Source organism: Protopterus annectens, chromosome 11.part0, assembly GCF_019279795.1.
Source record: "Protopterus annectens isolate FY-2018-M chromosome 11.part0, PAN1.0, whole genome shotgun sequence".
Lineage (NCBI taxonomy): Eukaryota > Metazoa > Chordata > Ceratodontiformes > Protopteridae > Protopterus > Protopterus annectens.
The window spans coordinates 568,013,444-568,028,843 of NC_056745.1; the positions used below are offsets into that span (position 1 = coordinate 568,013,444).

The 15,400-nt window shown below is 37.9% G+C and overlaps 1 protein-coding gene across 1 annotated transcript in view; it reads left to right on the top strand.

Moving 5' to 3' along the window:
- OTOGL (otogelin like) overlaps window positions 1-15,400 on the top strand; it is a 3,472,886-nt gene that overhangs the window by 809,584 nt on the left and 2,647,902 nt on the right. The window contains exon 16 of the mRNA XM_044088067.1: window positions 4,047-4,179. Coding sequence (XP_043944002.1) covers window positions 4,047-4,179 — 133 coding nt within the window. The remainder of the gene's footprint in view (window positions 1-4,046; window positions 4,180-15,400) is intronic.

The window sequence follows — 15,400 nt, forward strand, 5'->3', positions numbered from 1 at the left end:
ACTTCAGCGGATGGAATTTTTCCTATTGGTATATGCTGGATTTATAATGGGCATGGTGGTTGGGCTGTCCAATCGATATGCTCATTTTTGAATAGTAATGAGCTGTTTGTTATTGAATAATTTGAATTCAATAATTTGACTTCACTTAGTTAATTTGATAGATGACTCATTTTTTTTTAAATCTGGAATCTTTTTTAATATACTTTTTTTCTCTGGGCTTGGATATTGTGGTCTCTTGTGAAAACAGTCCCACCTCCACTGATTTCTATTCATACCTTTTATTTTCCATGACACACACCCTTCTAATCATTTTCTATTGAACTATTTTAAGTAGACAGCATATTTTTCCCTATATGGTCTACAAAGTTGCTTACAGTACTCACTATGAGGTCTGACTAAAACCTGTTAGATCAGGACCATTGCTTCTTTGCTTTTGGTGTCTATCATCATGTAGATGTAGAATACTGGGGGTATTCCATTTGCTTTTGTTACAGCCCTCATAGTCTTCATGTGGTGCTCTGGTGTAGGTGTGAAACACACACACACACACACACACACACACACACACACACACACACACACACACACACACACACACACACACACACAATAACAAACACATAGGCATACCTTTTTTCCTGGTCTTTATTCATAATTTCTACTCCCTCCATTTTATACTTAAAAAGATGGTTGTAGTAAACCAAGTGTGGTACATCATGTTTTGTTTGCAGTAAACCATGTTCCACCCATTTGGACAACATTTCTGAGTTCTTCCTTAGACCCTCCTCCTCACCCACCCACATCTCAGGGTGCTGCATTAATTATTGTATCATCCAGAAAGATGCTGCTGTTCTTCTCTATTGTCACAGAGTGTAGCAAACTGCTAGGAGTGAAGACTACTCCTAGCAGTACTTCATTAGTCAGTTCCCTTATTACTGGTAATGAGACTGTCAAGCCAATCTCGTTTGTCCTACATGCCATCCATGCTGCAATTCAACTCCTTAGTCATGACCCTAACTCCTAGTAGATGACATATTCCTAGACACTACTTGAGCAGAACTGAATCTAAGATCTTACTTAAATCCAGAGTGAGGAAGTCTGCTGGTAATCCACTGTCATATTATGCTCTAATCCAGTTGTAAAATTGAACCAGGTTTGAATGCCAACTTTTTCATACCATGAATCATGTTGGTTGTGATCATCTGTGAAAGCATTTTGCCTATTTCTTAGGCTTTCTTCATGACTTTTCCTGCTTCTACAATTAGGCTAATCAACCTGTAGTCCTTTGGAATTTTTCTATCCACGCCTCTCCTTTGTGCAGAATTATCTAACTTGCTGTCTTCTACTCCTGAGATTCTTCTGTGCTATCCACAATCCACAATCTGCTGAATAATTCTATCACAGGATCTGCCTGCACAGTGACAAGTTCCTTGGATGCTTGGGAAGAGACCCATCTGGTCTCTGCACCTGGTTGTCTAGTATTGCAGCCAGCTCCACTTCTACCATCTTTAAATTCTATTATTTTCCACAGTTTGTTCTTTCTCCTTCATGGTTATCTGGCATTTCTTTCAATTTTGAAGCTTGAGGGGAAGTATTCATTCAATATCCCTCCTTGTTCCATGCCATCTTAAGTCTCCCTCAAATCCTTATTTAGCCTGATCATGTTCCATTTTCTCAATGCAGGTGAAGTTTCAGAACATAGAAAAGTCATCTACGTGCAGTCAATTCTAGGTTAAGAGTTGGCAGCAGTATCTAACCAAAACCACATCAATGAAGACAGAAATTTGGCTGTAATAGTAGCATTTGCCAAAACCACATGCATGGCAACAGACAGTTGGCTATGATATTAACATTCAGTTTAGATTTAGATTCTGTAAAAGTCATTAATAATAACTGGCACTTTTTGTTGAATGCCAAAGGGAATGTAGGAGAAGGTTCAAGTTTCAGGTTTCAAAGGAATTCTAATTTCAAGGGTATATTAAAAATGTACTACACATTACAGGAGAGCACAGTGACAGATAAAAGAAATGCTGTATGTATTTGTGGGCTATGTGCTCAGTTTAGATATAACAGCAACCGTCTCCTTCAGTATAGCAGTATAAATGATACTTCCTATGGAGTTTCTGGTCATTTCATGTGTACTTTCCAAAATGTATGCATAGACAACTGCATATATTGTAATTCTTTTTATATAAGGAGGTGAGGAAGAATAGTAAAACAGTACAATGTATGTAAATGATTACAAATAAAATTGCCAAAAATATCATGTACAAACATTTAATCACTTGCTCCAAGTTCAAAAAGTGTTTCTTCTATGTAGTGGGCCAGACTAGTTTGGATATCAGATGCATAGACCCAGAAGAGTTTTTTGATTAGGAATATCACAGATGGCAAATGCTGTTACATTCCTGTTAGCCCCAGGTCTCACTGCTACCTCCTTACATCATTCACATACTGCTCATAGTACCTGTATCACCTTTAAATGGGTGAATAGTAATCACGCTGTCCACTGTAATATTGACAGGTTTACCCACAAGTCACAAAACTGTGAAAAAAAAGTGGAACCGAGAACATTGCATATTGCAACTTTCTGTTCTCTTTTTTAAACATTCTTTGTAGAAGCAAAGCTCAGCTTTACTTCCCAATTTATTTGACTTTACCCCTTCCCCTTCCCATTTTTATATACACAAACTTGGAGAGTGCTTCACTGGGGAAACTTCTTACATACTTTCCCTACTTTTGCACATTGAAGTTCGTTCCTGGATTTGCAGGTAGAATTTTTGTACTTTCAGATTGTTACCATGGGATGATCTGGTTGGTGTTTTATATAAACAGTACTATAAACTTTATTCTCCTATCTGAAAAGGTCCATTATAGTGGAGTAAAGCATTTAAAGTCTTTAACTAATTCCTTGCATTTAATTAATAAAAGCAGTATTTTTTCTTGGGAGCTGTGATGTGTTCTCTTTTTTCCTGTTGCATGATGATTTCAGGCTGTAATACAAAGATCATGAATAGAACATAACAATAACAGTTTGCCTGACAGCAGACAACCTTAGTCAAAGTAGAAGTCTTCAAAGAATTAACCAAATTTTCAGTGTTACTGTTCTTCAAATCATACATGTAGACTGTGGTTTATGCTTCTAATATGGTGAGTGTTAATATCTGTATAATATTATAATATTATCTAGTTCTTTAAGCTGCCACTTTTCATGGAGATATTTTTTAAGGTTTACATCCATTTAACAATTGCACAATAGAAGTAATGGAGCTTTCAGATGTTCATTAGCCACTGAATTAGTACAACATATGGAGGCTTTATTAATTCAGCCATGCACAAAGTCTGTTACCTGAGCCTGTATTACTTCAGCTGTAGTGCCTCCCCATCACATTAGTGTTCCGTAATACAACATTATCAGTGCTCAACAATACAGCACTTATCAAAGGCAAATGTGTGTTTTATTCTGAACCACCTTGTTGTCAGAAAATGATATTTCTATATTAGTTTCTGGGTCTTTCCTTGCTGCCTTCATTACCTTTAATGAGATCCTTTAATAAAAGTGATTATGCACTGTTTAGACAATTAGATATAAAATAACAAAAGATATTTTCCCTGTACATTTGCAGACAGCAAACCATATAGTTACCATTGTAACTGCAGTTAAAGAAGATGCTTTTAACTTGTGAATGAGATGCACCTGTATGTTCTGATCTGCTGTAAGAGACTGTCTCATAGATTTAGAGCTACTATAAGCAGTTAGAGGACTGCCCATTATGTTTGTTGAACTTGCTTTGACAGTTGAGGGACAGATCTAGTGGTATGGTAGGAATCGTATGTTTTAAGTAATATGTTTGTCTACCTATACTGCGTATACTGGCCAGCAGAATCAATAAGGAGAGCACTGTATATGTGTTTGTGTCACACAAGTCTTGTACTGTAATATTATCAGCACATTTCTGGTTGTGTTTCAAAAGGCAACATGCACTATTTGTAATCACTGGTAACTGAATCTACAATATAACCATCAATAACTTTTTCCTGCTTAGTACCTTGATCAAATATGCATTCAGTCAGTTTCGCTCATTCTTGAAGAAGATGTAACTAATCAAATAACAATTACAAAAGAAGGCAAAATCCATATTGGTGTTAACGAAGTTCCTCATCTTCCATATGCTGATGGTAAGAAAGATTTCTTTTTTTAATTTCACAGATATAAAATTGCTTATTCACTTTATTTTATAATCATTGGTTAACATGTGAACTAACTAAACGAGGCTTACTCAGCTGCAGCATTTATACGTAGGTCAATAATTCTTTACAACTTGATTTTTTCTGTTTGCTTTTTCTGTTTCACAGCTGACAGTGCCATCACAGTTGCAACTTAGCCTTTAGTGCAAACTGAGGCTTTTGCTAGTTGTGCAACTCATGTGCTCAAACATTGGTATTAATCTTCGGGACCTGGAGAGTTTGCTAGTATGACTCTGCAGTGATTTGTGGGCAGGTCATTAATTGTTAGATTACTATTTTTAAATGGTATTCCCTGCTTAAATCTGTGGCAGTATTGTCACATAACTGTCCAATTATGCTGTTAAGTAGAAATTCTCAATCAATTAAATAGATCTATCTGATCATCTCAGTGAATCTAGTCCCAGAAGACTAAATTAAGTCCCACAATTTCAAAGCCAGAATCTTAAAGTTAGTGTTTCCAAAACCACGGTTCATAATACATCATCCTGATTTCAGATATAGTATACACACAATCATTTTATGAGGATTCAAATTATCAGATAAACTACCTGCCAAAACCCACACAAATGTAGGAAAGAATGTATGCAGCACAGTAATCTGTTTTATCTAGCGCATATCTGATAGCTTCCTTTTTCTATTACCACATAAACATAAACAATGCATCTCAACTGTCTTTGATAAATCTTTATGGATAATTACTCTGGAGCAGCTGAAAGAAGAATAAGACTCTAGCTGTTGGATAGTGAAATGGTTGTAACACATTCAAAATAAAATATGCAGCAGGGTTTTAAATACAGAAGTACATCAGTGAACTCCTGCAAAAGTCATGCAGGATAGTTTATCAAAACTCAAAACTTAACAATGGCCACTCTCTGTTGGAGTCAGGGCTTTAATTCCTCTATGTCACAGGCAATCTGCACTCATGTAGTGGTGTGAGCATCTGCAGAATCTGTTGAGTAAAGGGGAATGAATGACGACTGCCTACTTGTCCATTCTGGGGTATGAGAGGTGGCAGTGGTTTGCCACATGGATGTCATCTGTCAGGAACTGCAGGTGTCTGCTCCATGGATCCTGAGTTTGTTGAGCCCATGCTTCCATGTGGAAGTCATACTAGGAGCTGACATAAACCCTTGGAGGTCTGCTGCAGGAGAGTCAGGCTGCTTTGCTGGGGGAGAAGGTAGGGTAGGCTACAACAGAACTGGTAAAGCTGGACAACTCTCTACAACCTGACTCTTGTTGTGAGCAGCTGAACTCATGAATGATTCATGGGAGGTGACAACTGCTGTAGGGAACACTCCTACCTGGGAATCACTGGCTCCTGTATAACAAATAGGCCAAATGGATTTCGGTAGGGAAGCCATCATGTTCATTCCTGTTGGCAGGAAAAAAGTCTAAATGATGTGTAATGTACTGCCTCCCAGAAGACATCTGGCTCTTGTTTTAAAAGGATAGATTGGCATTCTGTAAACAAACAAAAAAAATTTCAGCAGAGAGAAAATAATAGAATGAAACAGTGAAGCATGTGTATGATACTGCTTTAAATTCAAAGAAAATTTTGCAAATCATTTAAGAGTCTACTTGTCACAAGATGAAGTTCATGTTATAATTGCTGGTACAATCTCTTATAAGAATGACTGACTGCTTTACTTCCTATAGTTTTACTCCATTCAGGTCTATGGAAAATGCATTTAGTCACCGAATAGCTCATAAGTAAATCACAACAGTAACAGAGCTATAGACTGAATGCTTTATTTAATATTAGTAACAATCTAGAAGACATTTTCATGCCTTTTTTCTACAACCAGTGGCTGGCTCATGCCCAGCCACTTCTGGTCATACGGCTTTACTGATGTGAGACTCTAGTCCTCTGCTGAAACATAAGATATCAAAGATAAGACCTCAATCAACAGACTGTACAATAATGGTCACATGAGAGGGAGTTTGACATACAGGAACCTGAGCTGATGACTACATTTGATTTTGAAGTGGTGTGCTGTCTACATAAGTAGGTAAAGGGAACAGTGGGGCATGTCAGAGGAAGTAGATTATGTGATCTGAGTAGTGTGCATGTCCTGGTACTGATTGTGAAGCAGTTGCTTTTTTGGGCAAAATCATGTCTAAAGTTCAGAGACGTTCCGCTTGCTCAAAACATATGGATAAATGTTTTTACTTTTCATCTAATAATTTCTCTGCCTCAAAGACATTTGTTTATTAATTAAGCTATGTGTGGAGTCCAATGCTGAGTTGAAAATGAATAGCAGAGCATCACTCAGTAAATGTCCAAAGGGTGAAGTATCTTATGACAATGTAAACTCCTCTGCCTAAATCCTTACTTGCCAGGAAATCTTTGGATAAAAATATGTACTCCTTATGTGGGAGTAATGGGAGTGATACTCCAAACTGTGCCACCTTTTTGAATGAGCCAATAAGTTCAGCTGAGGGATTTCTGAATATTTTACTGGCTGATTTGCCACCTCAAAATATATCATGTAACTTGCTAATGAAGCAAGTAAAGATCAGTTAATATGTATTATAACTGAGACGTCTTCTGTCTGTTGGGAATTGGATAAAGTGGAAGCTGCAGTGAATAATATCACTAGTTTTCAAATGACTGTGAAGAAAATTGCAGAGAAACAGAATGTCCATGACACCGATATTAACTTAAAAAGATTTTTTTGTATGAATTTGCTGTTGGTCAAATGAAAGATAAAATAGAACAGTATGAGTGAGGGCTAGTTTCCTTACAGAATAAATTAACTGATTTTGAAACTCAAATGCGAAGAAAGAACTTAAGCAATGGTTTAGATAATATGTTGCAGACAATTTTGAATCATTTCCATAGAAATGCTTACTTTCACAATTTGTGTTCTTTCAATAAGTCACATATACCAATTATAGTCAAATTCATAAGGAATTGTGAGAAAGAAAAGATACTTACTGCAGCTATTTAAAAAAGAGAGAATTAAACTGGACAGTGCACTTATTTCACTTTTTCAGATCTACTGTACAAAGTTGTGAAGCAGAGATATTCTTATTTATTATTTACTTATTTACATTTGTTTACTGGGTAAATGTCCAACTGGGCAAAAATTAGCCCATTTTCCGTGGAGACACAGGGAGAAAAGCTTCAGAACATAAACATAGTTATACAAAGCAATTAAAGAAAAATACCAGTACATTACATATTTATACAATTCTTTGCAACTAAAGGTTATAAGCAGGTACATCATCAACACAATGAAATCAGTTACAAGAACATTACTGATCATTATTTAAACACACTTTTTTAGTACATGAGAAAAGGATCAAGTGATAAGGTGGTATCCTCATTAAGGAGGATATGAGGTCATGTTGAGAGACAGAAAAAGGAGGAAAAGTAAAACAGGTTAGTCTGGAGGAGAACAGGAGCATATTCAGTGAGCTGAGAAGTATTGCTTTAGGGCCTGTTTGAAGTTGTGAGTATTATTGATGGCTAGTATATGTTCAGGAAGAGAATTCCAGTATTTTGACATGTTGCAACAGTATAAGGAGTCACCATGTGAGTTATGAGATTTATTAACTTTGAGTAGTACTTTATCTGCTGACCTAAGATAGTTGAGGTTTGTATAGGGTTGAACAAGGTCACTTAGAGCTGGGCAGTTATCAGGTTTATACATGACTGTATGGGTGATTAATAGTTGATTAAGTGTAAGTAAGTTTGGGAGTTCTACCCGGTTTAGTTGGTATTTGGCAATACAATGATGTGTTTTTGAGGCTGGTTGGATTCAAAGTTGGCTATCTTGTTGTAGCATGATTCAAGGTTATTAATTTCTGTTTTTGAAGGTTGGTAAATATTTGTGAACAGTAAAGTAGTGAGGATAGGAGGTGGGTTCTTGCTGTTGCCAGTCTGGCATGGTTGGTAAGATAGGGTCTGCCTCTGTAGAGAATACCAAGTTTTATATGGACTTTTTTGATTGTCAGTGCTATATGTTTGTCAAATATCAATGCATTGTCAATAGTAACCCCAAGTAGTTTTGTATGTTTGACAGGTTCTATTTTAGTGCCATCAGAAGAAAAGATAGTGAGAGGTGGTTGATTGTTTAGAATGGAAGCATCTGAGAACACCATAACCTTAGTTTTATTGGGATTTAGTATAAGTTGATGGGCCGCTTAGTAGTTTTCTATATTGTTAAGGATAGCCTGAGTTTTTACTTGAAGCATGTCAATATTGGGAGCAGAGCAGATGAGGCTGGCATCATCTGTGTATTGTATGATATTGGCAGGGCTAGCGGCTGAGCAGAGGTCATCAGTAAAAATAGTAAAGAGTAGAGGCCCAAGGATCGAGCCTTGAGGGACTCCTACAGAGACAGGAAGTTGGGGGGAGAGCTTGTTATCCCATAAGGTAGCCTGTTTATGATGAGAGATAGCTGTGGAACCAGCTTAGGGCTTCAGGGCAGAAATTATAAGAGGCCAGTTTATTTAAGAGGATTTGATGAGATACAGTGTCAGAGGCTTTTGACTTATCAAGAAAGGTAGCAGAGAAAAGTTGGTTATTGTTTTTGAGCTGATTAATGGAATTGGTAAAAATTATGAGGACTGTATTAGTTCTGTGCTTGGGTGATGTTGTGTATGGGATAGAAGGTCATTCTTCAGGAAGTAGTCTAATATTTGTTTGTGAATACACTTTTCTAGAATTTTGGCTAGGGGTGAGAGAATGGCTATTGGTCTATAGCTGGATATATTTTTAGAGGGTCCTCCTTTATGAAGTGGGATGACATGGGATATTTTCCAGAGCAGAGGTACATACTGTTCAGACATAGAATGATTAATTAGAATAGATATAGGATAGGCAATGGATGAGGCAGCTAGTTTCAGAAAGTCTCCAGGTAGTTGATCAGCGGCCAGTGTGCATGGTTTTACCTTAGATAGTAGGTTTTGTATGAAACTTATTTTGATGGGTTCAAATTTGAGAAAGGTAGGCAGTTGAGTAGAAGGAGTCGGTATAGAAAGAAGAGAGTTAGTAGTATTGTTTAGAAGTAATGTTATTGAGGTAATAAAATGGGTATTGAATTGAGTGGCGATACAGTCTGTAGTATTGGTCATTGTTGGGACTGGGGTAGTGGGTTTCCAGGTTTAAGGAGGTTAACTGATTTCCAAAATTTTGGGGGATTTGTTTTGTATTTTAGTTGGCAAGATTGAAAGTACATTTTTTTATCTTGTTTGATTTGTTTCTTGGCTTGATTTTGGAGTTGTTAGTAGGTAGTGAGATTAGCATTACTTCTGTTAGTAAGATAAAGCGACCATGCTCTATCTCACTCCTTGTGTAATAGAAGTGTTTATTTTGCTAACCAGGGGTTTTGGTTTTGACACAAATTTTGCTAAGTGGGACAAGCTTATTTAATGTTTGTAGGAAAATATTATGAAAATACTGCACTGCAATGTCCTATTGTAAAAATTTTAGAGGTGCCCAGTTATGTTGTTTTAAGAGTGTATTAAAGATGGATAGGGAATATTGTTTTTTTTGTTCTGAATGTAGCTGAATGTGATATTACTACAGTTATTTGAATTTTTCCTTATTAGATATGCTAGGATATGACGACTTAATATACCAGTTAGACAGACGGCATCATAGTTAATATTAGATTTATTTGTCAGAACCCAATCAAGGGTAGAATGTCTGTTTGTATGCTTGTCAATGCATGTAGGGTGGAGTATGTTTTGATGAAGTTATATAGGTTTATAAAGTTTGTTGGAGAATTAGAGGAGCAGGTGAGCTCCTTCTTTTTCAAATATTCATTCTAAGCTCTAGCAAATTAAATTAACTTATTTATCCAGCAAAGTTGAAAATAGAATGAAAGTTTGTTCCTTTGATGTTTGCAGCAAAGCCTGAAGCTAGATGTGAATTGGATATTTTAGGACTGATACAAGAAGTTTTTCCAGGATATACATGACTGTGCTTCTGCACTGGTTCTTACATACCTCTTCCAGTAGACTTAATGTGGACTTTTTCTGTGGAGGAATTTTCTTTTTTTTTTTAATCTCTTCTTTTGTGATTTAATGAGAATGAATGTAATTTTTTTCACCTTTATTCCAAAAGATTTTTAGATAATATTCTGAATACTAATGGTGTACATAGCTTCTTAAAGTTAAGAATATTTTTAACTATATAAAACATTGTCCAAAAGATATATTGGTCTTACAGGGGACTCATATTAGCCATGAGCTAATTTAAAATCTAAGCATGTATGGATTAAATACATATATGATAACTTTGGTACATTTACCTAAGCAAATGTTTTCAATTTTGATGAAACAACATCCTTAATGATGAAATTATTGAATCCAGAGTTAAAGATCCTGGTTGTATGACTCTGTCCATATCTATTTTGTCTGTTCATATATGTTTTGTCTGTTTATGGTTCTTTTAGTGATATCTGTTTTAGATACTATTAGTGGTGATATTCAATTTTTAGGTAACATCTCAGTATTATTGGTCATGAGTGGAATGCTATATTGGACCCTGAGTTAGATTATATTTGGCAAACAACAATACTTATCAAATTAACCATGAGAAGTTATTAAGACAATGGCTAACAAGAAAACGTTTGTTTGATAGCTGGCATATAAAGAATCCTAATGTTAGAGATTTTACTCATATTAGTCATGATGATAAATTGTGTTCTAGACTATTTTATTAATTCTTATGATTTATTCCATAATATATATTTTAAGAATTTTATTGCTTTCACTTTTTGTCTCTTCTTATCACCTGATATTAAAAGCAAAGATTTCTGTTCATGATTTTCATATTCAGTATAATAGAAGAATGTATACAGAGTGGTTTACTTGTTCCAGTTTTTGCATTAAATATATGAGACTGTTATAATCTTTTGCAAAACTAATAAATCAGACTGTTTCCTTTAGTACATAATGGACTACATATATATATTTATATAAATATATATACATATATATATATATATATATATATATATATATATATATATATATATATACACACACACACACACACATATATATATATATATATATATATATATATATATATATATATATATATATATATATATTATGCTTGCTATATTGTTGAGGGTAATCATTTACGAAATTGTATGATATTCAAGGAAAAATTTGTGTATTTACAAAGTTATTGTCAATAAACGATAATACGTATGTACATTATGTTATGGAAATGGATCTTAGGTGAAAAAGCTGAATATGAGATTCAATGGCAAAGATTAAGAGGCAGTGAGCCTTCTAAAAATAGTTATTTCTTTGATGATAAGGTGGATAAAACATTAGCCTCTCAGTGTAGAAAAAAAGATGCATAAAATATTATATCGCTTCATGATGAGAAGGGTACATTACGCATATCTAATAGGTTCATAGGTTCATAGGTAGGTACTAGGCTATCTGCCCAAGGGCATTTATAAGCCTAGCCAGAATGTGTTGGCTTTCACCTCTTTTTTATAAAGGTTTCCTATGTCTCTGTCTAGCAGGGCCATTGAAGTGAACCCAGGGGTAAATTTACGATTTCCCATCCACTCGTCAAGATTTCTCTTGAAGAGAGTCAGTGAGGGGATCTGCCTAACATAAATTGGGATTCTATTCTAGAGCGAGGGAAGTCTCTAGGACAGGAATTTGTCCCTCCAGTATGTCCTGTTTATTGTTGTGCTGAGGTTTAACTCACTGGAGCATGTGGCTCTAAGAGATTTGATTTTCTTGAGGTGGAGCATGTTCATTAATTCCGGGTTGGACATGGCCTTGTACGTCAGGCAGAGATCACCTCTGAGCAGGCGGTAAGCAACCCAGTAGAGCTGGAGTTTCTTTAGTCGAACTGCATAGGGCATCTGTTTGAGGCCCATGATCCTCTTGGTGAGGTACTTCTGTGGTTTTTCCAGCTGTTGCAGGTGACGAGTAAGGTACATTCCAAATGGGGCTTTGTACTCTATTATGGGCCTAATGAGTGATGAGTAGAGGGGCACGATGACCTCTCTTGATCTAGATGTGAACCCTTTCATGATTAGGTGGGCCACATAGAAGGATTTTCTAACCACCTTGGCAATGTGATTATCAAAGGAGAGGTTGCTATCTACCTGGGTCCCCAGATCCATAATTACATCTTCCGTACTTAGTGGATTACCGCCTATGTGATAATTCGTGGACACTTTGTTTTTCCCAAAAGGGATGACTATGCACTTTTTGGCATTTAGCTTGAGGCCATGGTTCTGACACCAGGTATTTGTCTCCGTGAGACCCTACTGGAGGATGTCTGTGTCAGCCAGAGAATCGATTATGGCCCCCAGTTTGCAGTCATCAGTGGACTTGGTCAGCCATAGTCCTCCCTTGCTTGCCTGTACCTCAGAGAAGTATATACGGAACAGGAGGGGTCCCAGGGCTGAGCCCTGTGGGATGCCACTTGTAACTGGTTTAGAGTCGGACATGGCACCCACAACTCTGTCCATGTGAGTTCTATCCATGAGCCAGTTGGCAACCCATCTCATGACATAGGGTTAATGTTCAAGCTGGAGAGCTTATCCCTAATGCCAGAGTGGTGAATGGTGTCAAAGGCCTTAGCGAGGTCCAGGTAGGCTGTGTGGACTACTTTTCCCTCATCTATGGCCTTTGTAACTGTTTCAAAAAAGTCAACTAGGTTTAGGAGACAGGATCTGCCTTTAACAAAGCCGAATTGGGTATGATCTAGTGACTGGAGGTTCCCAATGTCTTTGTTTATGAGTTCCATGATGATGCGCTCCATAGGTTTGCAGACCAGGCTAGTCAGGCTAATAGGGCGATAGTTCCCAGGATCTGTTGTGGCACCACCTTTGTGGAGCGGGATAAATGTTTCTGTATGCCATTCCTTAGGTACATAGCCTGTGGTAAGGCTGAGTTTGAACAGTGAATTTAAGTGAGGGTTTAGTTCATTTTGGAGCTCATGTAAAACGTAGCCTGGGATACCATCCGGTCCCATTGATGCTTTGTTTTTGGCTTTGGAGAGGGCTGTTTTCACCTGCGTGTCTGTGATGTCTCGGGCTCTACATTCTTCTGGGATGGACACCGGCCCTTTTGGGGGTGAGGGGGGGGGGTAAAGTTTGCACTGAACCTCTCAGTCAGGATGTTGGCAATGTCAGTTGGTTTAGTGTATTTTTTGCCATTTTGTACTAGCTCAGAGCAGATCTGAGAGTTGCCACCTAGGTTCTTGACATAGCTAAAGAAGGCTTTGTGATTATCTTTAGAGTCTTTGACAATTTTTCTTTCAAAACTGTCCTTGGATGGTTTTATGAGGGATCATAGTTTCTTGCTAATACTGATCAGGGATGCCTTTCCTTTTTGGGATTTTGCTCTATCATGTTATAGTTTCCTCCTTCTGTTGTATAGCTTATTTATGGCCAGGGACCACCAGACTGGTTTCCTTTTTTTGGAGGAGTGAGTCTTGATTTTACTTGGGATGGCTCGATCCATGCATTCCTGTAGGTGCTCGTAGAATGCATTTGTAAAGGAATCTGCAGTTTGGGCAGCATTATCCTTTAGCAGGGGGGCTTTAAAACTTTCCACCTTGGTCTTGAGAAGTGTGAAGTTTGCTCTTGAAAGGTTTTTCACAGTGGTTTCCTTGACTGGGGGTGGGGTCGGGATGTGGATGTCCAGTGTGATTAGTTTATGGTCTGATTTTACCAGTGAGGGGTTTACCTCTAGTGTGGAACACTGAACCCCCATGTTGGTGATGATCAGGTCCAATATATTGTCACCTCTTGTGGGCATGGTGACCAGTTGTTCCAGGGCATTTGAGTTTATAAACTCTAGGAAGCGTTGGTCAAAGGAGTTTGTACTTGAGTAGTTTTCCCAGTCAATGTTTGGGTAGTTGAAATCACCCAATATCATGGTGTTTGGTAGGATCTTCATATTTTCCAATGTTCTCAGGAATGCTAAGTGGGGGTCCTGAGACATGGTGGGTGATCTGTAGCAAGCTACAATCTGAAAAGCAGCTTTGCCCACTGTTAGTTGCACATGGATGGTCTCCGGGGCCTCATGCTGTGCTACTAACCTGGAGGTATGGGTATCCCTTATGAAGATGGATACACCCCCTCCTTTTGTATTTTGGTCCGGGTTCTGGGGCCGAAAGGTATGGTACAAACTGTAGCCTGGTAGTACTGGGGTGGTCTCTGGAGCCTTGAACCAGATTTCTGTTACTGCACAGATATCGATTTTCTCCATGCTGAGGAGGGCCTCGAGTGTGTACATTTTGAGGTTTAGAATTCTGGCATTGAATAGCATTACCCTCAGTTTTTGGTTACTTGTGTTGTTTATGGAGGTGGGTTTGTCTTTTGAGCCATGCCTAAAAAAAGGCACTATGGGGGTGGCAAGATCTCTGGTGAAGCAGCATGGCTTGTTGAGCATGTCATCCCAGGCTGACAGACACTGGATCCCCTTTGAATGACACCAGTAGCTTAGCCAATTGTTAAAACTGATCATTTTTTCTTTATACTGTGGCATCATTCTTGGTGAGGGCAAGATGCTTCTCAGGGTCAGGGTTGTACTGGCCTGGGCTACATGATCAGAGAGCTCCTCTATGTTTCTTTTCATGTAGTCCAGGGAGGTACATCTCAAGTCGTTCACACCAACATGTACAATGACAGAGTCATATTTGTCCTTGTTTTGGAGTGACCCGAGTACTTGTGTTATGTGGCGGATCCTGGCACTCGACAGGCAGCTTACAGTAACCTTCTCCTTGTTCAGTCTAGTGAGTGGAACGTCAGTGTGCCTGACAATAGAGTCACCTATTACTAGTGTATTGGATGTGTTATTTAGCCTTAAGGGCTGTGGTTGCATGGCACACTGACTATGTGAAGTATGTGATACGTGGTTGTTGTTAGAGGGTAGAGGTTGCTTGGATGTCTGCTTTGGAAGTTTCTGCTGCTTAGGCAGATTTTTATTTAGAGCCTCCAAGTATGTTTTTGTGCATTTATGTGTGTTGTTTGTTGGTGCAGATACGACTGGTGTGTGTGAGACTGGTAGTGTGGTGCAAGTGATTCCCTTCCCATCCTGGTTGACTGTTCCAGCCTTGGGTTGAGAGAGCTTGGCCTCCAGTTTGTCTGTATGGTTGCATCTCTCACATACATGTTTGTTTGTTGGAAGGAGGAGACATTGTAACATT